Source organism: Chiloscyllium plagiosum, unplaced genomic scaffold (assembly GCF_037043375.1).
Source record: "Chiloscyllium plagiosum isolate Xiang-an unplaced genomic scaffold, Cpla_swu_hap1 HiC_scaffold_4, whole genome shotgun sequence".
Lineage (NCBI taxonomy): Eukaryota > Metazoa > Chordata > Chondrichthyes > Orectolobiformes > Hemiscylliidae > Chiloscyllium > Chiloscyllium plagiosum.
Window position 1 is genome coordinate 110,895,975 of NW_028270142.1, and position 27,356 is coordinate 110,923,330.

A 27,356-nucleotide genomic window follows, 5' to 3' on the forward strand; every position below is an offset into this window, starting at 1 on the left:
CTTCCCAATTTCATTGGCTTCTGCTCCTAGCTCCTCATTTGGAGGTTTTTTTTTCCTTTTTAAGCTATATCCTCTTTCTTGCCTTCATCTATTTCTGACTGCCCCCTTTGACTAATAAATTTCCTTTCAATGGTTCTCGATCTTTTTTCCTGGGACCATATTCACTCCCAGACCCTCTGTTTGATCTTACACTGCATTTTCTTGCCTTCCATCTTTGTACTTCATGTTCAACTGTATTTGCTTAATGTCCTGCCCCTCATCTTATACAATCATCCAGCTTTTATTTTTTTCCGGTAGCCTTCCCTACTCAACTCATGATAGTGACATTTCTGCATTGATTAGCCCTTTATAAATATTTTCTGAGACTTTGGGAATCACAATCGGTCTTCCTATCATGGTCTTAACTGGGTCCTGACCCATCACCCTCCCATCTGATTAAATACCCAAACCCACCACAAGGGAATGTATTAAATATCACCCAATGAAAAACAGATTATTAATCATGTAGCTAAATGTAATTTTTTGTGACTGGCTTTGTACAAACTGGTATTTGCTTTTGATTGTAACACAACAGCAACAGCAAGAACAACTCACCAGCTTAAAAAGATTTACTGATGTCCCCAGTATGTGAAAGGTGTGAAATAGCAACTGTAAAGGTATATGTCTATTCTACTCATTTGAAGTTGACATCTTCAGAGGATGAAGAGAAATTGGCGGTGTTGGCTGAATTTCTCCTTTAATTGTTTAACGATTTCCCCATTAACATTGCTTCTGATCATATACCTTTCTTCAAATTGATCCTTTCAAAAAAGGACAAAGATGCTCCTCTGATATCTAAAAGCTGGGATCAACAACAATAGAGATAGGGGAAAAAAAGCAATTTCCACAGCAATCAGTGCACCATAATTATTCAAGGGAAGCATTTTAATTCAACATCAATCTGGATTCTTTACAGTGAGCAAGGGGATGAGTGAGAAGGAAAGAAAGAAAGATTCAGAGCAAGGAAGAGAGAGCAAGGAAGACAGACAGTAAAGAAGGGAAGTGAACCGAGGAAGCAGGGAGAAGAAAATAATGTCATTTAGACCAGTAGAGGATCACGTTCAAGAGAAACTAAAAATATGTTTAATCAGGAATGTGGAGGATGAAGTATGAGAATGGACAGCGAGGGATAAGATGCTCTGGTTGGACAATTCACTGGAGGGTGACATGATGGTAGGGTACTGGATTAAATTGACATTTCACTCAGAGGCTAAAAGGAGAATACAAGGGAAGAATAGTTTTCTGAAACTATTAAGGGAATAAGGGAAGCTGAGAGTAATAAAATGGGATGAAACTGATAAAGTGTCAGTGCTACAATGGAATAAACAAGTTACAAATAAAAGGGACCTATGAGACACAGATGCCCAAAAAAATGGAGTGGAACTGTGAAGACAGAGGGGGAGAGAGAGGGAGAGAGAGAGAGAGAGAGAGAGAGAAAGAGTCACTCAGAAATACAGATAAAGACAAATTTCCTGAAATTTCTGAGGGATTCTTCCTGCATCCTATTGTAACTCTCTCTATATGCCATGTCTTCACAATTTTCTGGTGTTTCATGCTTTTATTGTCTGCTCATTTTAAGGCAGGCCCGAGGACTCTGCAGCAGGTAAGGATCACTGTGAAACAGAATTACACAAATGTGAAACAGGCCAGGATTATTGTGAAACAGTCTGGGACATGTGTGAGGCAGGTCAGCATCATAGTGAAGCAGACTGAGAGGAGTGTGAGGTAGGCCAATATTGCTGTAAAGCAGACCAGGAGGAGTGCGAGGCAGGTCAGAATTATTGTGAAGCAGACTGAGATGAGTGTGAAAAAGATCAGGCTTACTGTGAAGCAGAATAGGCAGTGTGTGAGGTAGGTTGGGATCACTGTGAAGGAGACCAGGGGCATAATGAGGCAAATTGGTACTAGTGAAAAGAGTATGAAAGGAGACAAGGAGCATACAAAGTGGATTGGAAGGAGCGTGAAGCTGGTCAGGACCAATATTGACCAGTCAGAATAAGAGTAGAACTTACAGGTGCCACATTTTTCATCGTCCTTAGCACAGAAAAAGGCTTTTGGCCCATTGAGTCAAACACAACCACCTAACTGTTTTAATCTCATTTTCCACCAATTGGTCCATAGCCTTGTATTTCTTGCTATTGCAAGTGAACATTTAAATATTCTTAAATATGATGAAGATTTCTGTCTCTGCCCTCTGAGAGTACAGGCTTTGGATTACAGAACCCCACCACCTTCTGAGTGAAAATTTGTTTCCTCAGATACCTTTAAACCTCCTGCCTCTTACCTTAAATCTACACCAACTGGTGTTTGTTCCCTCCACCAAAGGGAAAAAATCCTTCCTGTCCACCCTGTCTATGCCCCTCATAATTTTATACATGTCAATCATGTTCCCCCTCAGTCTCCTCTGCTCCAATGAAAACAACCTCTGGTCTATTAAATCTCTTTTCAGAACGAGATAGGTAGGAAGAGGGGTGGGGAGGTCATTCAACCCAAACTCTGGGTCAGATATGTCGATGACACATTTGTAATCATTAAAAACACAGAAATAGAAAAAACACACCGGATCATCAACGCCACACTCACAGGAATCCGATTCACGAGAGAAGAAGAAAAGGATAGCTAACTCCCATTCCTAGACGTGATGGTACAGAGAACACCGAACGGAGAATTCACTACAAGGGTATACAGGAAAGCCACACACACAGACCAAGTCCTAAACTATGAAAGTAACCACCCCAACACACACAAACGAAGCTGCATCAGGACACTATTCAAAAGGGCCACAACACACTGCAGTACACCAGAACTGCAAAAAGAAGAAGAGGAACACCTATACAAGGTATTCGCCAAAAACGGATACCCGCGCAACTTCATCAACAGATACCTAAGAGAAAGACTACGGCATGAGGACATACCACAACCAAAGGGATTAGCCACACTACCATACATCAGGAGCATCTCAGAACTGACAGCCAGACTACTGCGACCCCTAGGACTTATAACAGCACACAAACCAACAGCCACGCTCAGACAACAACTCACCAGAACGAAGGACCCGATACCCAACATGAGCAAAACTAATGTCGTGTACAAAATACCATGCAAGGACTACACAAAACACTATATAGGACAAACAGGAAGACAGCTAACAATCCGCATACATGAACATCAACTAGCCACGAAACGACACGACCAGCTATCCTTAGTAGCCACACACGCAGACAACAAGCAACATGAATTCGACTGGGACAACACTACTATCATAGGGCAAGCCAGACAGAGAACAGCCAGGGAATTCCTAGAGGCATGGCATTCATCCACAAACTCCATCAACAAACACATCGACCTGGACCCAATATACCAACCACTACAGCGGACAGCTGAAACTGACAACCGGAAGCGGCAGGGACAGACCACTATAAACACCGGAGGAAACATCAAAGAAGCGCTTTGCAGGAGGCTCCCAAGCACTGATGATGTTGCCTAGCCAGGGGACGAAACGTTTGCAACAAAAACTTCCAGCTCGGCGAACAGAACCACAACAACGAGCACCCGAGCTACAAATCTTCGCACAAACTTTGAGGTCATTCAAGAGCTCAGGGAGTTAGGCTGGAAGCTAAACGCTAGGACAGACAGAGTCGTCATCTCTGGGTTGTTGCTGGTGCCACGTGACAGTGAGGCAAGGAATAGGGAGAGAGTGCAGTTGAACACGTGGCTGCAAGGATGGTGTAGGAGGGAGGGCTTCAGGTATTTGGACAATTGGACTGCATTCTGGGGAAGGTGGGACCTGTACAAGCAGGACGGGTTGCACCTGAACCAAAAGGGCACCAATATCCTGGGAGGTAGGTTTGCTAGCACTCTTCGGGGGGGTTTAAACTAATTTGGCAGGGGAATGGGATCCGGACTTGTAGTCCAGCAAGTAGGCTAGCTGTTTGTCAGGATGTCCAAGAATGTAGGGAGGCTGTGAAGAAGGTAGCACAGACAGGGAATACTTGCGGACACAGAGATGGGTTCAAGTGCGTATACTTCAACGCAAGGAGTATCAGAAATAAGGTGGGTGAACTTAAGGCGTGGATCGGTACCTGGGACTACGATGTTGTGGCCATCACGGAAACGTGGATAGAAGAGGGACAGGAATGGTTTTTGGAGGTTCCTTGTTATAGATGTTTCAGTAAGATTAGGGAGGGTGGTAAAAAAGGAGGGGGGGGGTGGCGTTGCTAATTAGAAATGGCATAACGGCTGCAGAAAGGCAGTTCGAGGGGGATCTGCCTTTGGAGGTAGTATGGGCTGAAGTCAGAAATAGGAAAGGAGCAGTCACCTTGTTGGGTGTTTACTATAGGCCCCCCAATAGCAGCAGAGATGTGGAGAAACAGATTGGGAAACAGATTTTGGAAAGGTGCAGAAGCCACAGGGTAGTAGTCATGGGCGATTTCAACTTCCCAAATATTGATTGGAAGCTCTTTAGATCAAGTAGATTGGATGGGGCGGTGTTTGCGCAGTGTGTCCAGGAAGCCTTTCGAACTCAGTATGTAGATTGTCCGACCAGAGGGGAGGCCATATTGGATTTGGTACTTGGTAATGAACCGGGACAAGTGATGGGCTTGTTAGTGGGTGAACATTTTGGTGATGGTGACCACAAATCTGTGACTTTCACCTTGGTTATGGAGAGAGATAGGTGCGTGCAACAGGGTAGGTTTTACAATTGGGGGAAGGGTAATTACGATGCTGTAAGACAGGATCTGAGGAGCATAAGTTGGGAGCATAGGCTGTCAGGGAAGGATGTCGTGGAAATGTGGAACTTTTTCAAGGAACAGATACGATGTGTCCTTGATATGTATGTACCTGTCAGGCAGGAAAGAAATGGTCGTGTGAGGGAACCTTGGTTGACGAGGGAGGTTGAATGTCTTGTAAAGAGGAAGAAGGAGGCTTACATAAGGTTGAGGAAACAGGGTTCAGACAGAGCAGTGGAGGGATACAGGATAGCCAGAAGGGACCTGAAGAAAGGGATTAGGAGAGCTAAGAGAGGGCATGAAAAATCTTTGGCGGATAGGATCAAGGATAACCCAAAGGCATTTTATGCGTTTGTGAGAAACATGAGAATGACGAGAACGAGGGTAGGTCCGATCAAGGACAGTAGTGGGAGACTGTGTATTGAGTCGGAAGAGATAAGAGAGGTCTTGAATGAGTACTTTTCTTCAGTATTTATGAACGAGAGGGACCGTATTGTTGAAGAGGAGAGTGTGAAACGGACTGGTAAGCTAGAGGAGATACTTGTTAGGAAGGAAGATGTGTTGGACATTTTGAACAACTTGAGGATAGACAAGTCCCCCGGGCCTGACGGGATATATCCTAGGATTATGTGGGAAGCAAGAGAGGAAATTGCAGTACCGTTGGCAATGATCTTTTCGTCTTCATTGTCAACGGGGGTGGTACCAGGGGACTGGAGAGTGGCGAATGTTGTGCCCCTGTTCAAAAAAGGGAATAGGGATAACCCCGGGAATTACAGGCCAGTTAGTCTTACTTCGGTGGTAGGCAAAGTAATGGAAAGGGTACTGAGGGATAGGATTTATGAGTATCTGGAAATACACTGCTTGATTAGGGACAGCCAGCACGGATTTGTGAAGGGTAGGTCTTGCCTTACAAGTCTTATTGAATTCTTTGAGGAGGTGACCAAGCATGTGGATGGGGGTAGAGCAGTGGATGTAGTATACATGGATTTTAGTAAGGCATTTGATAAGGTTCCCCATGGTAAGCTTATGCGGAAAGTCAGGAGGCATGGGATAGAGGGAAATTTGGCCAATTGGATAGAAAACTGGCTAACCGGTCGAAGTCAGAGCGTGGTGGTAGATGGCAAATATCAGCCTGGAGCCCAGTTACAAGTGGAGTTCCGCAGGCATCAGTTCTGGGTCCTCTGCTGTTTGTAATTTTTATTAATGACTTGGAAGAGGGAGTCGAAGGGTGGGTCAGTAAATTTGCAGATGATACGAAGATTAGTGGAGTTGTGGATAGTGAGGAGGGCTGTTGTTGGCTGCAAAGAGACTTAGATATGATGCAGAGCTGGGCTGAGGAGTGGCAGATGGAATTCAACCCTGCCAAGTGTGAGGTTGTCCATTTTGGAAAGACAAATAAGAATGCGGAATACAGGGTTAACGGTAGGGTTCTTAGTGAGCTGGAGGAACAGAGGGATCTTGGGGTCTATGTTCATAGATCTTTGAAAGTTGCCACTCAGGTGGATAGAGCTTGTAAGAAGGCCTATGGTGTATTAGCGTTCATTAGCAGAGGGATTGAATTCAAGAGTCGTGAAGTGATGTTGCAATTGTACAGGACTTTGGTTAGGCCACATTTGGAGTACTGTGTGCAGTTCTGGTCGCCTCACTTTAGGAAAGATGTGGAAGCTTTGGAGAGTGTGCAGAGAAGATTTACCAGGATGTTGCCTGGAATGGAGAATAGGTCGTACGAGGATAGGTTGAGAGTGCTAGGTCTTTTCTCGTTGGAACGGCGAAGGATGAGGGGTGACTTGATAGAGGTTTATAAGATGATCAGAGGAATAGATAGAGTAGACAGTCAGAAACTTTTTCCCCGGGTGCAACAAAGTGTTACAAGGGGACATAAATTTAAGTTGAAGGGTGGAAGGTATAGGGGAGATGTCAGGGGTGGGTTCTTTACCCAGAGAGTGGTGTGGGCATGGAATGTGCTGCCTGTGGGAGTGGTAGAGTCAGAATCTTTGGTGACCTTTAAGCGGCAATTGGATAGGTACATGGATGGGTGCTTAAGCTAGGACAAATGTTCGGCACAACGTCGTGGGCCGAAGGGCCTGTTCTGTGCTGTATTGTTCTATGTTCTATGTTCTATGTTCTAACTAAAATTCTCTAGCCCAGGCAACATCCTGTCAATCTCCTCTGCACGTTATTCAGTGCAATCAGTTATTCAATATAAAGAGAATTGCATAGAACTTCAAAAGGATGTAACAAATTTGACAGAATAGACAGACAAGTGACAGACACAATTTATTGCATAGAGGAGTGAAATTTTTGTCGGAAGAAAACAGAGAGACAGTAAAAATTAAAGAGAGAATTCTAAAAGGAGGGTGCAGAAGCAAATGGATCTAAATTAATAATAAATCAAAGAGCTGCAAATGCTGGAGATCTAAAACAAAAACAGAAAGTGCTGGAGAAATTCAGCAGGTCTGGTAGCATCTGAAGAGAAAAATGTTTCAAATCCAGTGGCCTTTTGTTTGAACTGAACTTTTTTTGTAGACCTAAATGAACATGTGCCTAAAACAGTGAAGGTGGCGGGAGAGCTTGGGTCATCAGCTAACAAAACATTCAATATACTATTTTAATAATATATCCATTTATTATGGCAACATTGAATTAAAGGAAGAAAGTTACATTAAACTGGTATAAAATACTGGAATCCCCTGAACTCCAGTAGAGCATTCAGTTCTGGGCACGATACTTCAGGAATGATTTGAAGGTATCAGAAGATTCATGAGAATGGTTTCAAGTGGGAAGAATTTGTGTTAGGTAGTAGATTAGAGAAGTTGGCCTGTTTGTCCTTCTAGAAGAGAAAGTTGAGAAAGTAATTTGATAAAGAGGTCACGACAAAGCAGATAGGGAAAAACTGTTCCCATTGTTGGAAGGATCAAGAATCACAGAATCCAGATTGATGATTTGGCAAAAGAAACAATGGAGACATGATGAGAAGCTTCTTCAAACAGAGAGCACATTTCCTGAAAATGAACAATGAATGGATGTGTACTGAATCCATAGGAATATATCTGGACCTAATCATTTGGATCAAAGCCAAGTAAAATTTTGTTTTGTAATATTTTGTAGATTCAAATTCTTGCATGAAAAGCTTGGTGATGAGTAGTTTGGACAAATCCAAATTCCCTTCCTTGTAGGTGCCTGAACCGCAGGAATTTGATTCCTTCCAACTTCTGCAGCAAACCCTGCTGAGGTCTATAATGGAGAACACAGGGGAGCCAAGTACAATCAATCTATAATTGGATCATGACTGGGATCTTTCGCACCAATAGGAATCTTTGTGAGAAACTAAGACTTATAGAAAAAGGCAGAGAAACAATGATGATGATAATGAACAAGGGCAAGAATGGATAGAAGCATATAAGAAGAACAGATTAAAAGGAAAGTAGGTGACAATTTGTTTGAGACAGCAAGGGAGACAGAGAATAAGTGAGAGATGGCAACTGAAGGATAGAATATGAAAATGAGGAACTATACGAAAGAAAGAATAAAAGTTAGACTAAACAATCACAGTATTGCAGCACCATTCATATGCCAAATATTTCTCTTCAATATAAAACATAAATGAATAGTTTGCAAGTGTTAAATCTGCAGAACTAGCCTAGCTACTGAGAAGAAAACACCTTAAAAAATGGAATGACCTCTGCTAGGCCATAACATATCATTCAAAATGACCACATCATTCATCTGTAGGTCAGAAATTGCTGAATTTAAAAAACGAATGATCGACTTGCGTTGTTTACGTTATTTACACTCAGCAATTTCTTTCTCCTGAGTTTCTCCAGCACTTTCTGTTTTTATTAATTCTCTTCAGTTCAGATGACAGTTCAGATGCCAGGACCAGCATTTAGTTTTCATTCTTTTGTTAAGGTTATGGCTGTAGCGATTTTGTACTTTTGAATTCTATTCTTAAAAATGTACATTCAAGATATAAAAATTAATGGAAATGTAGACTTTTGTTTTGAAACATAAAGTGAGAGTAAGCCATTTGCTCTTCAAAGCTGCTCTACCATTCAATAAGATCAAAGCTGATCTGATTTTGGTCTAATCTCCAATTTCCGGTCAAACTCCATAATCCTTGATTCTCTTGTCTATCACAATCTATCTCACTGAGCCTTGAACAAATTTATAAACCTAGCCTTCAATACCTTCTCAGAATAAGAATTCTACATAATAATACTCAATCTTAGATTATTTTACTTCATCTCTGTTAAAATAGGGAGATCTCTTATTCTTAAACTTTATCCATAGTTTAGTTTTCCCCTCTACAGGAAACATCCTCTGGGGTTATGTTTCAAACAGATCATCAATGGATGCAGGCATACCCTAAAAGCCTCAATATTTCTTCATGAGATAAGATCTTCATTCCAGTATATGAGTCAATTGCACCTTCTCTAAACTGCTTCTAAAGCAGTTTTATCTTTTTTCAAATCTATGGCGGCGTGGTGGCTCAGTGGTTAGCACTGCTACCTCACAGCACCAGGATCCCAGGTATGATTTCAGCCTCGGGCAACTGTCTGTGTGGAGTTTGCACATTCTTCCTGTGTCTGTGCGGGTTTCCTCCGGGTGCTCTGGTTTCCTCCCACAGTCCGAATATGTGCAGGTCAGGTGAATTGGCCATGCTAAATTGCCCATAGTATTAGGTACATCATTCGGAGGGAAATGGGTCTGGGTGGGTTGCTCTTTGAAGGGTCGGTGTGGACTTGTTGGGCCGAAGGAAATTTAATCTAAATACTTGGATGATGCAAGGTGAAATAGATGAACCTCACTCTTCTTTTTGTGGTAATTTTGATAATTCCTTCTGACATCAATTGCACCGCAACTGCTAATTCAAGCTGATAACCCAACAAACCTAATATGAAACAGAGAAGAAGATGTTAATGAAGATGGTCAGACAGACAGGAGTTGGGTTTAGGTGTGGAAAGCAGCAAGAGTGAAGCCTCAGTACAAGTGACCAATGGGAATCAGGATTCAGTATAGGCCACCAATGGAGACCAGGGTTCAATGTGAGCAATAATGGGTGTTATGGATTAGTGTGGGTAACCAATGAGAGTTACTGAATTACAATGAACAGCCAATGGAAATCAGAGCACAACAGCAACATCCAATGATGATGAGGCATTTAGTCCCGGTTGCTACCAAGATCAGAGTTTTTGCTTTGGAAAGACAAGAAGGTCTTTGAGTTTTAGGTCTGGCAGCATGCGTAAGCGCTTTGGATCAAGAATTCCAGCAGGAATCATCGTTATGGATCAGAAACTTTACTTCCCATATTTGTTGGCTTCAAAATTTACTTTAAAGAAACTTGAATTAATTAAAATGAATTGACAATTAAGCTGTAACATGTATAGGGAAATTTTTCCTTTTTCCACTTCATGGGAAAGGTGGGGTGAATCCTATTCAATCAAAAGGATAATAAAGCTACTGTGTTCGTATATAAGTGATCATACCTATTCAATGAAACTTCTGCCTGTGAATTATTGACAACACTACACTGGTTTTTTATTTAGTTAAAAACAGAAAACGTTGGGAATATTCAGGAGGCCTGACAGCAACTGCTTTTCACAGTCATACTCTCTTTAGCCCACCTTTTTGCTTCTTTCCTTTATCCTCCACGTTGCATTTTAATTTTCTTTGTCATTTAATCTGTATTGTCTTTCAACCTATCACATAGTGGGCAGCACGGTGGCACAGTGGTTAGCACTGCTGCCTCACAGCGCCTGAGACCCGGGTTCAATTCCTGCCTCAGGCGACTGACTGTGTGGAGTTTGCACGTTCTCCCCGTGTCTGCATGGATTTCCTCCGGGTGCTCCGGTTTCCTCCCACAGTCCAAAGATGTGCAGGTCAGGTGAATTGGCCATGCTAAATTGCCCGTAGTGTTAGGTAAGGAGTAAATGTAGGGGTATGGGTGGGTTACGCTTCGGCGGGTCGGTGTGGACTTGTTGGGCCGAAGGGCCTGTTTCCACACTGTAATGTAATCTAATGTAATAGTTTCCCTTTCGTTCTTATCGCACTATCACCCCGCTAACCTCCGGCCTCCTTTGTCTGCTTTCATACTTCCTTAAAACAGAGTGTAATTCTTTGCTACAGAAGGCTGTCAAGGCTGCATTGTTAAATATATTCAAGGGTGAGATAGATATTTTTATTCTGTAAGGAAATCAAGGTTTATTGGCAGGAAAGTGGAATTGAGCATAATCAGATCAGCCATGCTCTCAATGAATATTAGAGCAGACTCGATGGGCTAAGTGGTCTATTTCTGCTTCTATATCTTATTTCCTTATATCTCTGAAGAATCATATTGGACATGAAACATTAACTCTTTCTCCTGAGTTTCTCCAATACTTTCTGTTTTTATTAATTCTCTTCAGTTCAGATGAAAGGTTGTTGACATGAAACATTTATGCTGTTTCAACTTTCAACCTTGTCACATGACCTGCTGAATATTTCCGGAATTTTCTGTTTCTGTTCCAGATTTCCAGCATCAAGAGTATATTGCTTTTTTTAATGACTGGTCCTCTATTTATTCATTCATTTTCCTTCACTCAGCTCCTGCAGTGAACTCCACATTTGCTGATTCCTAGTATGGATTGTGTCCACTTTCTAAGCAATAAGTTAGCAAACTTTGCTCAGCACTATTCAAACAAGCAGCCCTGTTGCTGTATTATACATATGTTGACAGAGAGGCTGGAGTCTGTCTTTTCATACCAGCCCTGAATTCCCATAACAAATCAGGAACTGAAGACTAAAATGTAGCATTCCTACTAGAACATTACTGCAAATCTGGCCTTTATGGCATGCAGTTGTCAAAACATTCGACAAATTCACTTTACTCAAAACAGCAAATCTGATAATAGCCCTTCAAATAAGAGACAAAAAGACACGAGAGGACGTTTCTTCAGTTACAGATTCTTGTTGGCGGAGGAATTGAAATAAAAGAACAAAAGTTGACTCAGTGAGTAGTCATCTTGAATTCAAAGGGGTGCCATTTCATCTTCCTCCTGAAGGACAGGTAGAGAGTGGACAGATCTGTGCTGGAGTTGACCAGAGACAGTTTGCAAAGGGATAGTGTCAGAGGAATCTAGGATTTAAGGGTAAAAAGAGAGAAAAATAAAAAGAGAGAAAATGAGAAAGCAGATCAGGACAAGGAAAGTAAGACAATATGACGTTCTTTCATTTAAATTTCATTTTACTGGAGGTTTACTCTTATTTTTAAGCTGTTATGTTCTGAAGCTGAAATGCAGATTCTCAGGGATTATTAACTTCCCTATCTAGTCGAATGACTGTTGAGAGTATCATTATAGTATTTTCTTGTACTTTCTATAAAACATCCACAGATATAGCTCACATGAACAAATGTACACACCCGTGTGATGACACACACACATGTACACAACTCAAAATAACTATGCTGAGTTTTTAAAATTAATTCCTGATGCTCCAACTGTTGGTTCAGCTGAGATCAGATAGTTTCAATGAGCTGATTGAAAGCTCGGAGATTCAACTGAAATCACAACCCCAGGGCATTTCATCCAGAAATATTTCAATTAGTTATAACAGCATAGAGGAGGAAGATAAATACTGATGGGACACTGATCTAATTTCGAAACACATAAATCAAAATAACAGCAACAAAAACTCACATTTAAACAGCACCCGTAAATATAATAACATTTTACAAAACTCTGCACTGAAGTATCTTAAGCAGGGGATTATATACAGTTGAGCTTTAGTCGGGATATGAAGTAATGAAAGAAAATCATTTTAGTGAAATCTTTAACATTTGGCATAATTTCAGAATCCATGTTGGGAGAAACTGAATGAATGACAAGATGAGCCAATTGGAATGACAGAACAAGCTCAAGAGGCTGAATAGCATACTTCTCTTACTATTAATTCAATGGAGTGTAACTTGATTTATAATTCAACATGGAGCCGAGTGGGCAACAGGGAGGTGTCTCAGTTGTTATTGGTCTTTGATGACCTGCATGTCTCTCTTCTTCCTTATAACTCAAGTGAAGTTTGTTCTGTCTCTTGCACATTGTGTGGCTCCTTTATACTCTAAATGTTAATCAGTCCTTTATCTTTGGTTAAAATTAATTTTGCAGGCATAACAGCATTTATTGCTTATCCCTTATTCCTTCTGTTCTTGAGCCACCATAGTCCTTATGCAGAAATGTTCTCAAATGCTGTCAGGTGCAGTGGAAAAGATCGCTGCCTGTAGTTGGAGTGACATGGCTGCTTATTAGCTATTTACCAAATCAGGATAATCTCTAGGCCTTGCTGCAAGAAGACATGTTTCTTTATCTTCAGAATTTCAAATAGAGCTGAACGCTGTGCAATCATCAGGGAACAATATAAGATCTGATTTTTGTATTGATAGTGATGGATTAGTAGGAGTTTCCTGCAATTTCACTTTTTATACAAGTAAAGAAATTGACTGAGAGCAAGTGACGCCTTTAAAAGCAGTTTAAGTGGAATCTATTAAAGGAGTGTCGCTTGATTTTGTTTCAAGGGAGTTTTGGGAAGGAGTTTGCCGTTCCCTAAATTAAGGAGGAGATAAAAAATGGCAGGGAGTCTATTATTGAATAAACACACCAGGGCCCCTAAAAGTTTCAGTTGAAAGAGGTTTCCTCGTTCATTAACAGAGTTTCTGTATAATTTGATTGTCTTGCCTGAAAGTTAATTTCCTTGAATTCCAGAATAGCATAACTGGACACCCATCAGCGTCTAATATCCTTGGCCAAAATCCGAGCTACCAGGTGCAAAGATTTCATTGTTTGATTTAAATCCTTTGTCTTTTGTCTATGTTTTCCTTCTGCACCTTTAATACAGGAGGAAGATGTCTTCACAGAAACATATTTTTGAGAAAGATTGTTTTTAATATTTAGGAAACTCATAGCTCACCTCCTGGCATCTCTGTCAGTTCGTTGAGTGGTGGAACATTATCCAAGGTGTTGGCATACCTCTTTGCAGCCTGGCGCTGGGCATAACGTGCTTCAATCTCCTTCTTCGTTCTGGGAATTCTGCACTTGAAGATACAGCACAGTACAATTACTGGAAAGAAAGAGAAAGATCTTATGATTCTCTAAGAATCTTGGTGATCTCCATGTACAAGTTGTCTTATTGCTGAGTAGGAGAGTCAAGGCATCAAGTCTCACTTGCTGAACAAAACAAAATCTGGCCAGCCATTCCAATGCAATACTGAGGGAATGCTGCACTGTTGGTGCTACAGTCTATCTGAAGAGAATTGTGAACATAAAGTTCCCAAGGGGGAGTTTTTTAAGGGCTATGATAAAAGGGGAATGCAAGTTACAGAGGGAGTATCAGGAAAGAAGTCAAGATTTTAGGCCTATAAAAGAGATGTCATAGCTAGACGAAGTGATTGCAAATGGGACAACTCAAGATGAGTGCAGATCTTTGTGAAAGTTTTGCAGTTGGAACAGATTATATAAACAGGGATGGGTGAGGTCATGGAGGGGTTTGAAAATGAGGATCAGGAATTTAAAATCAAGTTGTTGCTTTATCAGAAGTTAATGTTAAACATAAGTAAGTAAATGAGATTTGGTTCAAGTTAAAACATGTGCTGCAAAGTTTTGGATGATACCAAGTTTACAGAGGGTTGAATGTGAGGCCAGCCAGTATTTCATTGGAATAGTCAGATAGCAATAGTTAAGCATGAATGAGGGATTTAGCAATGAAGGCAGGGAGAGGTGTGAAGTTGGGCAATGTTACTGATGGGGAAATAGCTGGCCTCAGTGATGCATATGTGGTTAGACGTACGGCTGAATGCGTCATCAAGGTTGTAATCAGATTTCTTTAATCTCAATAATTATCAGTAAAAGGAATAGAATTAGCAACTAGGGAATGGAGTTTGGCAAATGGGTCTGAAAACTATAGTTTTAGTTTTCCAAATAATTAATCAGAGCATTGTCTACTTATCCAGTACTGGATATTAAATGAGTAGAATAATAATTCAGATAGCGGAGGGATTGTCTCACTTGATGCTGCAGCTTGATTGGTCTGTTTCGTGATCAATAGAAATTCAAGCATTTCAAAAAGGTTGACTTCCTAGCTGCAGTCTGCTGTGGACTAAAGAATGTGTACAATAGAATTAAAACTCCAAAACATGTGGGGATATCTGCCGTCCTGCCTAAGCAAACCACCACCAAAAATATCCAGGCTATTGATCCTGTTATGTATTGGAAGGTGCATGGTGTGTGGCTGTAGATAAGAACAGTTTGAGCATCTGAATCCTTATCTCAGGAAAGATATACAGAGGAACCTTAATTATCCAGCATTCGATTATCTGAATTTCAGATTATCTGGACAAGATCGTAAGGTCCCGATGTTTGGCTGAACTGTGTTATCTGAACATTTTATTATCCGTAAAAAATATTCCCATCCCAAGGCTTTCGGATAATCGAGGTTCCTTTGTGCTTGAATTAGACATAGACCAGAAAAGGTTCACAAGGTTGATCCTAGGGATGGAGGGACAGCCAAATGAGGAGAGGTCAAGGAGGTTGGGTTTGCACTCAGTAGAGTTTAGAAGAGTTAAAAGTAACCTTATTGAAACAGGCAAGATTCTTAGGAGACTGGATAAGGTAGATGTGAAAAGATTGTTTGCCCTTGTGGTAAAGTCTAGGACCAGAGGGCACAATCTCAGAATCTAAGACAGAGATGAGGGAAATCTTTTACATCAGAGAGTAGTGAGTCTGTGGAACTCTTTAGTACGGAGGGCTCTGGCACTGAACCATGATATTCAATGTTGAGTTAAACAGATTTTTAGCCAATAAAGGAATTAAGCATTTTTAGATTAGATTAGATTAGATTACAGTGTGGAAACAGGCCCTTCGGCCCAACAAGTCCACACCGACCCGCCGAAGCGAAACCCACCCATACCCCTACATTTACCCCTTACCTAACACTACAGGCAATTTAGCATGGCCAATTCACCTGACCCTGCACATCTTTGGATGGTGGGAGGAAACCGGAGCACCCGGAGGAAACCCACGCAGACACGGGGAGAACGTGCAAACTCCACACAGTCAGTCGCCTGAGGCAGGAATTGAACCCGGGTCTCTGGCGCTGTGAGGCAGCAGTGCTAACCACTGTGCCACCTTGCCACCCATTTTTCTTATGTGGGGCAATCTGGAATAAGAAATCACAGTTTTAGGATAGGGGTGGTAACAAATTTAAAACAGACCTGAGGAGAAATTACTTTTTTCAATGGGTAATGAATCTGTGGTAATCACTGCCTCAGAGTGCAGTGGATGTTGGGACATAGAATAAATTTAAGGAGGAGATATGCAGACTTTTCATTAGCAACAGGTTGAAGGATTATGGAGAATGGGCAGGAAAATAGGGCTGAGGCTGACATGAGTTTGGCCACCATTATGTTAATTGACAGTGCAGATTTGAGGGGCTGAATTGCCTATCCTGCTCCTAATTCTTAAGTTCTTATTATGGGGAAAAAGCAGGAAAGTGGAGTTATGATCTCATTGAATAGCTGAGTGAGCCCAATGGGCTGAATGGCCTACTTCTGCTCCGATGGCTTAATATTTGGGGAACTCCTCCAGCGCCCATTGTTGGATTAGGATCAAGTTACAATTTCAAGATTGTCAGTGAGAAAAGCTGAGGAGAAACTTCTTTACTCTGAGTGTTGTTAGGATTTGGACTGCGCTGGCTGCCTAGGATAATGCTGGAGGTGGAGTCTGTAGGAAGTTTCAAAAGAGAGCTGAAAATATATTTGAAGGTGTTGAAGTTAGAGTACGATGGAGATGGGGCTGGAGAATGGGCCTAGCTGGGCAGCTCTTTAGATTTTGGTACAGACATAATGGGTCAAATGACCTCCTTCTACACAATAACATTCTATAATTCTATGATTCTGTAAGTCTCATTATGTTAATGAGTAGTATATGTGACTAGTGATACCTGCTAATGTGAGGGGCAATTTGAACTAGGACTGAAACAGTAGGGTTCTCTCACACTCACTGCTGTATGTTACTTAATATAAGTGTTATTCACTAGCATGAGGACAGACTCACTTTTCTACAACCTCAGTACAATCTCACTACACTAGTTACCTTTAAAATCAGGGTTTTAATTGCATTAAAGGAGGCAAATTTCACTATGTGAATGAGAGTTCAGCCTCTCCATGCTATGACCACTCCCACTACAACGTCCATAGCTCTTGTCATTCTGATTTCATTACTTTTAGCCATGCCTTATCCTTGCCCTTCCAGCAATGCGTTGTTAATTTTGAGGCTATAGTTGCCATGGATGAAAGACGTTTCAGCTAGCCTCTCTTCCTTCACAGCAATTTGGTGAGAAGGAACAGGTAGTGCCCATAATGTTTGCTGGGAGAGAATGTCTTTTTTTCTGTTAAAATGCAGCTTCAAAGAATGTCAGCACAGCTTGATGGATTCTGTCTCACTGATCAGCCCCGAAGCGAATTAACCCCAACAGGGACATAATCGCTATAGAGAGAAAAAAAGTCACAGTTGGCATTTCACTGCTCTACAGAAATTGATTGTAAAGAAGTGATCAGTGCCAAAGGTCCTCATCTGCCTTAGAATCAGACCAGGTAGCAGGAAATTTAGATCAAACACAAACACTCAATGACAGAACTATTGAGTCTTTATCCCTTGGCACAGCGATAAGACTAATTTGAGCAGGGGCACAGTGTGATACCAGTTACTGCCTCCCTATCACAGTTAGACTGAGAATCTGGGTCTAATAGGGAGGATTTAAGCATTTTCAGATGGGAATCACTTTTCAGCAATTCCCATAATTGAAAAATCAGAACTTGTCAAAATCATGTTTTCCTTCCACTGATGTGAATTGGAGTTGGCACTGTTTTCTTGGGTATGGCAAAAGAACTGAACAAAAGAAGTAAATTAAGAATGTATCTTAGGAAAGGAAGGTTTTGCAATCAATTTTAAGAATACCACTTGAGTGGACTTTATTGAAATATGCATTGTGACATTTTTACATAATTCACGCCCAGTGAATACTACCTTTTTTCTTATTTTGTTGTTGTCATGTGTAATTTAGGGAGAGGACCCTTTGATTGCTGCCAACATCTGAGCTTCTAGATTAGATTAGATTCCCTACAGTTGGCCCTTCAGCCCAACAAGTCCACATTGACTCTCAGAAGAGTAACCCACCCAGACCCATTTCCCTCTAATGCACCTAACACTATGGGTAATTTAGCACGGCTAATTCGCCTGGCCTCCACATCTTTGATCGTGGCAGGAAACTGGATCACCCAGAGGAAACCCACGCAGACATGGGGCGAATGTGCAAACTCCACCCAGTTGCCCAAAACTGGAATCGGACCTGGGACCCTGGTGCTGGGAGGCAGCACTGATCCACCGTGCTGCCATTGTAGGAATAATGTTGGGGTTGCCTTAAAGTCAAATTGATTTGCAAATATTTCCAGAATTCCATTACCCTTTGAATCAAAGTACTTCCTGATTTCCCTCGTAAATGGCCCATCTCCAATTTTGCATTTATGCTGTATTGTTCTGTATTCCTCCACCAGAGTATCAGGTAGAATCACATGAGAAGTTCAGCAAGTCTATCTTGATTTTGGGAGTAATACCTACATTTTCCAACTACATTCTGGATATCAAGACGAGATATCAGGCAGCTGTGAGATGCCTATTAACAATCTCATTAACACCAAATCTCTGCTCATTAACATACAACTTTCTATCCTACCATTTGCCCTGAGGAAACAAGATATCAATGATTCATGACACAGAAGTTTGAATGGGGATCTGGTGACCACAGTCTTGGACACTAAGCAACAGTATATCAGGACACATTCCAGGACACAGCCACACGTAACTCTAAATCATGTAGCCTGGCATTTGAGACTTGACAGCCTCTCAGGACCTTCATGGTTCCTGTCCAATCCATTTTCAGGAAACTTCTGCGCTTCAATGCTGCACCTCAGGATGCACCAGTAGCTGGCATTGCAATTCTCTAATGAGGACACTGCACGCTGAGGCAAGCATCCAACTCAGACACTAGGCCAGACTGCATCTCAGGGCTAGTCACATGATCGCTTAGCTCTCAATTACCTTGAGGCTACCTAGATGCTCACAGTATCCTTGCCTTGCCATACCTTTTAGAACTTTATCACCTCAAATGGAGATATCAGGCTCACAGTACTCAGGCACAAAGGCAGAAAGCTTGCCATGATTGTCAGCACTCCTTAGTCGCAGCAAGGGAGATAGCCTTCAGTCAGGGAGTCTGTTCTCAATGTTGCCGCCGCAGATACTGTCGCTGCTGCTGAAACTGCCTCCTCTCCAATCTCCTCCACTGCCGTGGGAACATGCCTAGGTAGATCCACTTGCATGCCGAGGTGAGGCAACACTCTGAGCCCACTGAGAGACAGCTCAAATACTGCCGAGAGTCCAGGCCTGGATCCAGCACGAGCCACCGAGAGACCAGGCCGGGATCCAGCACAAGCCACCGAGAGACCAGGCCTAGATCCAGCACGAGCCACCGAGAGACCAGGCCGGGATCCAGCACGAGCCATCGAGAGACCAGGCCGGGATCCAGCACGAGCCACCGAGAGACCAGGCCGGGGTCCAGCACGAGCCACCGAGAGACCAGGCCGGGATCCAGCACGAGCCACCGAGAGACCAGGCCGGGATCCAGCACGAGCCGCCGAGAGACCAGGCCGGGATCCAGCACGAGCCACCGAGAGACCAGGTGTTGCATTCAGAATCTAAGGAATTTTGGAAGATTATATAATAAGTGCATCTATTTTGCAGCTACTTCTTGTTGGAACATAGGATGGAAGGCATCTGAACCTAGGGGCAGTATGTATGTCCAATAGCTTTCCCATCAATTTTGCTTTGGTGATGGTGCTTACTATCGGTTCTTCCCTCTCATTCACTTTGTGATTTTCAAAGAGCTTTGGAGAAGACTTAAAAAAACCTCCGAGTGAAGATGTACACAAGATAGCTCAAATGGACCTCAGTTTAATGCCTCATCAGAAAGAATATTCCTGCAACAGTATACCACTGCCTCGGTACTGTGTGTGATGATAATTTCAAAGGTTAGGTTAGTGTTAAATTTTCTGGGGTCAGATTTGAAACAACAAATGAATCACAGTGACTGTGATCATTTTCAAATCTCCAGCCCCACTCTTCTATTTTGAAATTTCTCCCATCATATCCTCTGTCTTTAGGCTCAGTTTGAATGCTGTTTATGTTGTTTCCACATGTCATAAATACTCATTGCCTATTGAATGGAACTGTCCAGTGCTGGCAGTTTATATTGTCCCTCCATATTTTAATGAAACCTTATATCTTAATCTATTGCCACAGCTGTCAATGTAAGACAAACCAAAGTTGAGAGATATTCCACTGGGAACCAAATAACCTGAGGCAGTGATTCACAACTAAACATGAACATATCTGAAACCAACAGTTTTGCCTGCAGGATGCCAGGGGACTATTCATTGGCAAAGATTCAATCTCTTTCCCTTTGTCCCCTCCTCTTTCTCTGCCATTCCCTCTTTCTTGAACCATTTTGTTCACAAAACTACATTGACCCTTGACCTCCATTTCCCTGGCCCTGGGATTCATAAGTACTTTCTTCCTATAGGTACAACAATGGATCTCTGAATATTCTGAAATCACTGCACAGAGGCCAGTATGCCATCACCCTTTATTTACACATGGAGAGTGTTTGACACTGATCCAACTCCCTCAGAGCCAGCTCTCAGAGTGAACAGAACCTCTGACACTCCTGTTTATGTCTGTCAGCCAGTGCTCCCTGCTTGGGCCAGATTAACAGCTCTAATCAGAGAACACATATTCTATGAGGTCCACCTGGCTGACCTTATCATAATCACTTCATCCCTCCCCCTCTAAGTACTGGGGCAGTGGCCTGTTCTTTTTCTTGTAGCATCTCCTGGGGAGTTTTCACAAGGTGTCCCAGCCCTCTGACTCAGCCTCAGATACAGGTGGTGTGTGCAGGATTGTAGTCCACCTTTTGCGCACAGAGTGTCTTGGAAGGAATTTCATGTTCTTCTTTGGGCGGTAAAGGCATCGGGGTTGTTAAGTCTGCTGTATCTATCTCAGACTCCTAGACTTCTCCTTAGAGGGAGGGGGAGAACCCACAGTCTTTCTGGCTGTTCTGAGGGGCTGGTATGTTTTATTCCTGCCCTGTTTGTGAGTTTGCAGCTTTAATGTGGTCCACGTGCATGTTCAGGACCACCTTACCTACCTGAACCTTGTATGCTATGTGTCCTGACCTTGCCTCTTACCCATGCAGGGCCATTTCCGTGACTTTGGCACCAAACCTCAACTCCATAAAGTAAATTGTCTCTGTTGCTTAGCAAAGCCTTGTGTCCAGCACTAGCATTCCTGATGCCGTTTCACTGTCACCTCCAGGTCAGGGAAGATCAGATTTAACCTGGTGCAGTGTTTTCTCCCCATTAGTAACTCAGCTGGAGTTATCCCTGGAGTTGCCTGAGGGATGATCCAATAATCAAACAGGAACCAAGATGGTTTAGAACGAGTGAAGCTTTGGACTGTTTCTTTAAGCTTGACTTAAGTGTATGGACCGCTCTTTCTTCCAGACCATTGGATGATGGATGGCATGGAGCTATCCCTATATGGTGAATGCCAGTTGGCTTTAAGAAATACTCGAATTCCCTGCTGGTAAATAATGACCCATTGTCTGGGACCAACACTTCTGGGAGCCCATGTATTGCAAAAGATGTTCGCAGCGTTTCTATTATCATGCCCGTGATAGACGAATGAACTCTATGCATGTCCAATCAATTAGAGTGGGCATCCGCAATGACTAAGAACATTGAACTCATGAAAGGACTTACATAGTCAACATGTAACTGAGTCCAGGGTTTACCCGGCCATTCCAGTGAATGTGGGGGAGCTGCTGGTGGTAATTTCTGGCCTGGTTGGCACTCTGGGCACTGCCTCACCAACAAAGCTATATCTGTATCCAATCCTGGCCACTAGACATAATGTTTCATCAATATCTTCATTTTGGATACCCCCAGGTGATACTGGTGGAGTTCAGCCAGTATCTGGTGGTGACCTTTGCTTGGGACAATCACTCTTGCTCCTCATAATAAAATGCCATCCGCTATGGTGATCTGGTCTTGCAAGGTCCAGAAAAGTTTCAGTTTCTGGTTCTGATGGCCCCTTTGTTTCCACCCCCACCACCAGTTGCTTCAGGTTTTTGTCAGGACCAGATCTTTTTGTGTCCACAGTGTGATATTGTCAGCTATGATTGCAAGTGTGTCCCGAAAGTTTTGAACCAGAATGGGTTCTTCCAGTGGTGTATCTGCCAGTTGGCGGAGACTTAAGGCTTCCACATTTGCTACTTGCCTCCTGGTTGGTGTTCCAACTTGTAATTGTATACACTTCGAATGAGAACCCACCACTGAATTTGACCTGAAGCTGTGGGTAGCTTGAGCCTCAGCCTTTTACTACAGCCAGTGGGAACTGATCCAATCTCAAAGGAGGGTGCCTGTAAACAGGAAAGTGTCTTGAAGTGTGTATACTTCAATGCAAGAAGTATACGAAATAAGGTAGGTGAACTTGCAGCGTGGGTTGGTACCTGGGATTTCGATGTTGTGGCTATTATGGAGACATGGGTAGAACAGGGACAGGATTGGCTGTTGCAGGATTGGCTGTTTCAGGGTTTAAATGTTTTAGTAGGGTCAGAGGTGGGGGTAAAAGAGGGGGAGGTGTGGCATTGCTTGTCAAAGATAGTATTACAGCGGTGGAAAGGACAATGGATGAAGACTCGCCATCTGAGGTAGTTTGGGCTAAGGTTAGGAATAGGAAAGGTGAGGTCACCCTGTTAGGAGTTTTCTACAGGCCTCCTAATAGTCCTAGAGACGTGGAAGAAAAGATTGCGAGGATGAATCAGGAGAAGAATGAAAGTAATAGGGTGGTTGTTATGGGGGACTTTAACTTTCCTGATATTGACTGGGAAAGCTATAGCTCGAGTTCGTTAGATGGGTCGGTGTTTGTCCAATGTGTGCAGGAGGGTTTCCTGACACAATATGTAGACAGGCAAACAAGAGGTGAGGCCATACTGGATTTGGTTCTGGGTAACGAACCAGGCCAGGTGTTAGAATTAGAGGTAGGTGAGCACTTTGGGGACAGTGACCACAATTCAGTGACTTTTACTCTAGTGATGGAGAGGGATAAGTGTGCACTACAGGCAAGAGTTATAGCTGGGGGCAGGGAAATTATGATGCAGTGAGGCACGACTGAGGATGCGTGGCTTGGAAAAGTAGGCTTCAAGGCATGGGCACAATTGATATGTGGAGCTTGTTCAAGGAGCAACTATTGAGTGTCCTTAATAAGTATGTACCTGTCAGGCAGGGAGGAAAGGGTCTTGTGAGGGAGCCATGGTTTAATAAGGAATTGGAATCCCTTGTTAAATGGAAGAGGGCGGCCTATGTAAAGATGAGGCGTGAAGGTTCAATTGGGGCGATTGAGAGTTATAAGGTAGCCGGGAAGGATCTGAAGAGAGAGCTAAGAGCAGCAAGGAGGGGACATGAAAAGTCCTTAGTTGGTAGGATTAGGGAAAACCCTAAGGCTTTCTATAGGTATGTCAGGAATAAAAGAATGACTAGGGTAGGAATAGGTCCAGTCAAGGATATTAGTGGGAAGTTGCCTGTGGAGGCTGAAGGGATTGGGGAAACACTGAATGAATACTTTTAATCAGTATTCACTCAGGAACAGGACATTGTTGCCGATGTGAATATTGAGTCACAATTAATTAGAATGGATGGCTTTGAGGTATGTAGGGAAGAGGTGTTGGAAATTCTGGAAAGGGTGAAAATAGATAAGTCCCCTGGGCCTGATGGCATTTATCCTAGGATTCTCTGGGAAGCAAGGGAGGAGATTGCAGAGCCATTGGCCTTGATTTTTATGTCCTCGTTGTCTACAGGAATAGTGCCAGAAGACTGGAGGATAGCAAATGTGGTTCCCTTGTTCAAGAAGGGGAGTAGGGATAACCCTAGTAACTATAGGCCGGTGAGTCTCACTTCTGTTGTGGGCAAAGTCTTAGAGAGAATTGTAAGGGATAGGATTTATGAACATCTGGATGGGAATAATGTGATCAAGCATAGTCAACATGGTTTTGTGAAGGGCAGGTCATGCCTCACAAACCTTATTGAATTCTTTGAGAAGGTGACTAAGGAGGTAGACGAGGGTAAAGCGGTAGATGTGGTGTATATGGATTTTAGTAAGGCGTTTGATAAGGTTCCCCATGGTAGGCTACTGCAAAAAATACGGAGGTATGGCATTGAGGGTGAGTTGGAGGTTTGGATTAGGAATTGGCTGGCTGGAAGAAGACAGAGGGTAGTAGTTGATGGTAAAGGTTCATCTTGGAGTGCAGTTACTAGCGGTGTTCCGCAAGGATCTGTTTTGGGACCATAGCTGTTTGTCATTTTTATAAATGACCTGGAGGAGGGGCTAGAAGGTTGGGTAAGCAAGTTTGCGGATGATACGAAAATTCGTGGAGTTGTTGACAGTGAGGAAGGATGTGTCAGGTTACAGTGGGATATAGATAAGTTGCAGAGCTGGGCAGAAAGGTGGCAAATGGAGTTCAATGTAGGTAAGTGTGAGGTGATTCACTCTGGTAAGAGTAACAAAAAGATGGGGTACTGGGCTAATGGTCGGATACTTGGTAGTGTGGATGAGCAGAGGGATCTTGGTGTCCATGTACACAGATCTCTGAAAGTTGCCACCCAGATAAATAGTGCGGCGAAGAAGGCATATGGCATACTGGCTTTTATTGGTAGAGGAATTGAGTTCCGGAGCCCTGAGGTCATGTTGCAGTTGTATAAGACTCTAGTGCGGCCGCATCTGGAGTATTGTGTGCAGTTTTGGTCGCCATACTATAGGAAGGATGTGGAGGCACTGGAACGGGTGCAGAGGAGGTTTACCAGGATGTTGCCTGGTATGGTAGGAAGATCGTATGAGGAAAGGTTGAGGCACTTGGGGTTGTTTTCATTGGAGAAAAGAAGGTTTAGGGGTGACTTGATAGAGGTGTACAAGATGATTAGGGGTTTAGATATGGTTGACCATGAGAACCCTTTTCCACGTATGGAGTCAGCTATTACGAGGGGGCATAGCTTTAAATTAAGGAGTGGTAGGTATAGGACAGATGTTAGGGGTAGATTCTTTACTCAGCGAGTCGTGTGTTCATGGAATGCCCTGCTAGTAGCAGTGGTGGACTCTCCCTCTTTATGGGCATTTAAACGGGCATTGGATAGGCATATGGAGGATAGTGGGCTAGTGTAGGTTAGGTGGGCTTGGATCGGCGCAACATCGAGGGCCAAAGGGCCTGTACTGCGCTGTATTTTTCTATGTTCTATGTTCTATGTTCTATGATCCAGCTGCTTCTCATGCAAGACCAGAACCGAAATTGTGCCCATAATCTGTAAAGGTTCCCTGGGATAGGTTCTTAGTTGAGCTGAGGTGTTATGTAAACTTAAGGGTTGGAGTCTAGAGTGAATTTTGTTTAAGACTGGCCCTGCAATTACCGATACTGTTGCACCAATATCAACCTGCATTAGAGCTGGTTGACTATTTAACCAGACGCTTATTTTGATTGGTTCTGATTTGAATGTTACTCAGAAATTTAATAGTTCCAAACCGGATATAAGTGGAGTTTCCAGGATGTGCATTCTCCTGGATACTGGTCAATGAAATCTCTTACTTAATTCAGGCCCAGTGGGACTCTTTTGCTGTCTCAAATGTGCATAGTGGCAGCAACTACAGTGGCTCGCTGGTGCGGATCCTGAAGAAAATGTTAATCTGTTGGCTAAGGCTTGTCTTTGTTTTGAGATTTTGCTGTGGGCTGATCTAGAGTCCTTCTGTTCATGATATATGCTGAATGAGGCTATGCAATTGTTTTCCCCAAGCTCAGTCGGACTTGTGAAAGTGTCCACTTCCCTTGGCATACCCTGTAACTCATATGCTCCACTTGCTGCATTTTGATAAAGCCAGTTGAAGTCCAGTTGGGTTTCAGCTTGGAGGCGCTTTTGCATGCTTATATCATTAATCTCAGATACCAAGCAGTCTCTCAGCATCTCATTAAGGGTTAAACAAAAGCCTACCAGTCATCTTAACCTCGTCAAGCATCCAGACACGGATTCCCCTTCTTCGCGAACTGCCAAGTAAAACCGACAGCATCTCAGAAATAGAGAAGGCTTGAGGTCTAAATATTCCTTAGCTAAAGCCGTCAATTTTTGAAAGGTTTTAATATCTGGTGCCTCAGGAAATGTTAGGCTCTGACGGAAAAAAAACTGTGGATCCACAAGCCGTCAGGAGAATTACTTGTTGTTTTTCATCTGCCTCAATATCATTTGCCTGCAAAAAATAATGCTTCTTTCCACATACTGGGCCCAGTCTTCAATGGCAGGATTGAATCAGTCAACTACATGATGCCAGAAATGCTTACCCCAACTCAAAGATATTACAAGTGAATTTCTTCAGGAGCATGTTTCTTTCTCTCATCATTACTGAAATAACTTCACAGTCACTGGCATCCCATCATCAAGTCACCATTTATTTACATTTTTGAGGTACTTGACACTGGTCTGGCAACCACAGAACCCAGAGTGAACCGTACCTCTGACACTCCTGTTTATTTTTTATTTTTGTTTTCTCAGAGCCAGTCCCTCAAGTGAGGAGAAGCTCTGACAATCCAGTTTATATCTGTCAGCCGGGGCTCCCAAATTGGATCAGATTAACACAGTTGAAAAGTGTGGCGTTGGAAAAGCACAGCAGGTCAGGCAGCATCCGAGGAACAGGAGAGACGATGTTTCAGACATAAGCCTTTCATCAGGAATGTGGAAGGGGAAGGGGCCTGAGAGATAATTAGGAGGGTGGGGGTGGGGGGAAGGTAGCTGGGAATGGAAGTAGATGTAGGTAGGGGGGTGATTGTAATAGTTCTGAGGGGTGGGTGGAGTGGAAAGGTAGGAAGGAAGATGGAAAGGTAGGACAGTTCAAGAGGGGAGTGCCGAGTTGGATGGTTCGACCTAGGATGAGGTGGGGGGGAGGAGAGATAAGGAAACTGGTGAAGTCGACGTTGATGCTGTGAGGTTGAAGGATCCCACGGCAGAAGCTGGGGTATTCTTCCTCCAGTCCACGGGTGGCTTGGATTAACAGTGCCAATCAGGGAACTCATATTTTATGACGTTCAACTGGCTGACCTTGTCACAATCACTACATTCCTCTATGATGTGAAGATGCTATTGTTGGACTGGGGTGAATAATGTTAAAAATCACACAACACCAGGTTATAGTCCAACAGGTTTATTTGGAAGCACTAGCTTTCGGAGCGCTGCTCCTTCATCAGGTAACTAGTGAGACAGGGTCATGGGACACAGAATTTATAACACAAGATCATAGTGTCATGCAACTTATATGATAAATTAAACAAACCTAGATTACTGTTAAGTCTTTCATCTTTTAGACTGGATTGCAAGTTTTGATTCATTCATATGTAAACCTCAGAACTTCTTTCAAGTCA

General features: G+C 42.8%; 1 protein-coding gene across 1 annotated transcript in view; it reads right to left on the reverse strand.

Moving 5' to 3' along the window:
* Positions 1-11,441: 11,441 nt before the first annotated feature.
* tmie (transmembrane inner ear) overlaps positions 11,442-27,356 on the reverse strand; it is a 112,852-nt gene continuing 96,937 nt past the window's right edge. Inside the window, exons 3-4 of the mRNA XM_043689394.2 lie at positions 13,710-13,859; positions 11,442-11,883 (exon numbers count right to left, since the gene is read on the reverse strand). Coding sequence (XP_043545329.1) covers positions 11,777-11,883; positions 13,710-13,859 — 257 coding nt within the window. The 3' untranslated portion in view covers positions 11,442-11,776. The remainder of the gene's footprint in view (positions 11,884-13,709; positions 13,860-27,356) is intronic.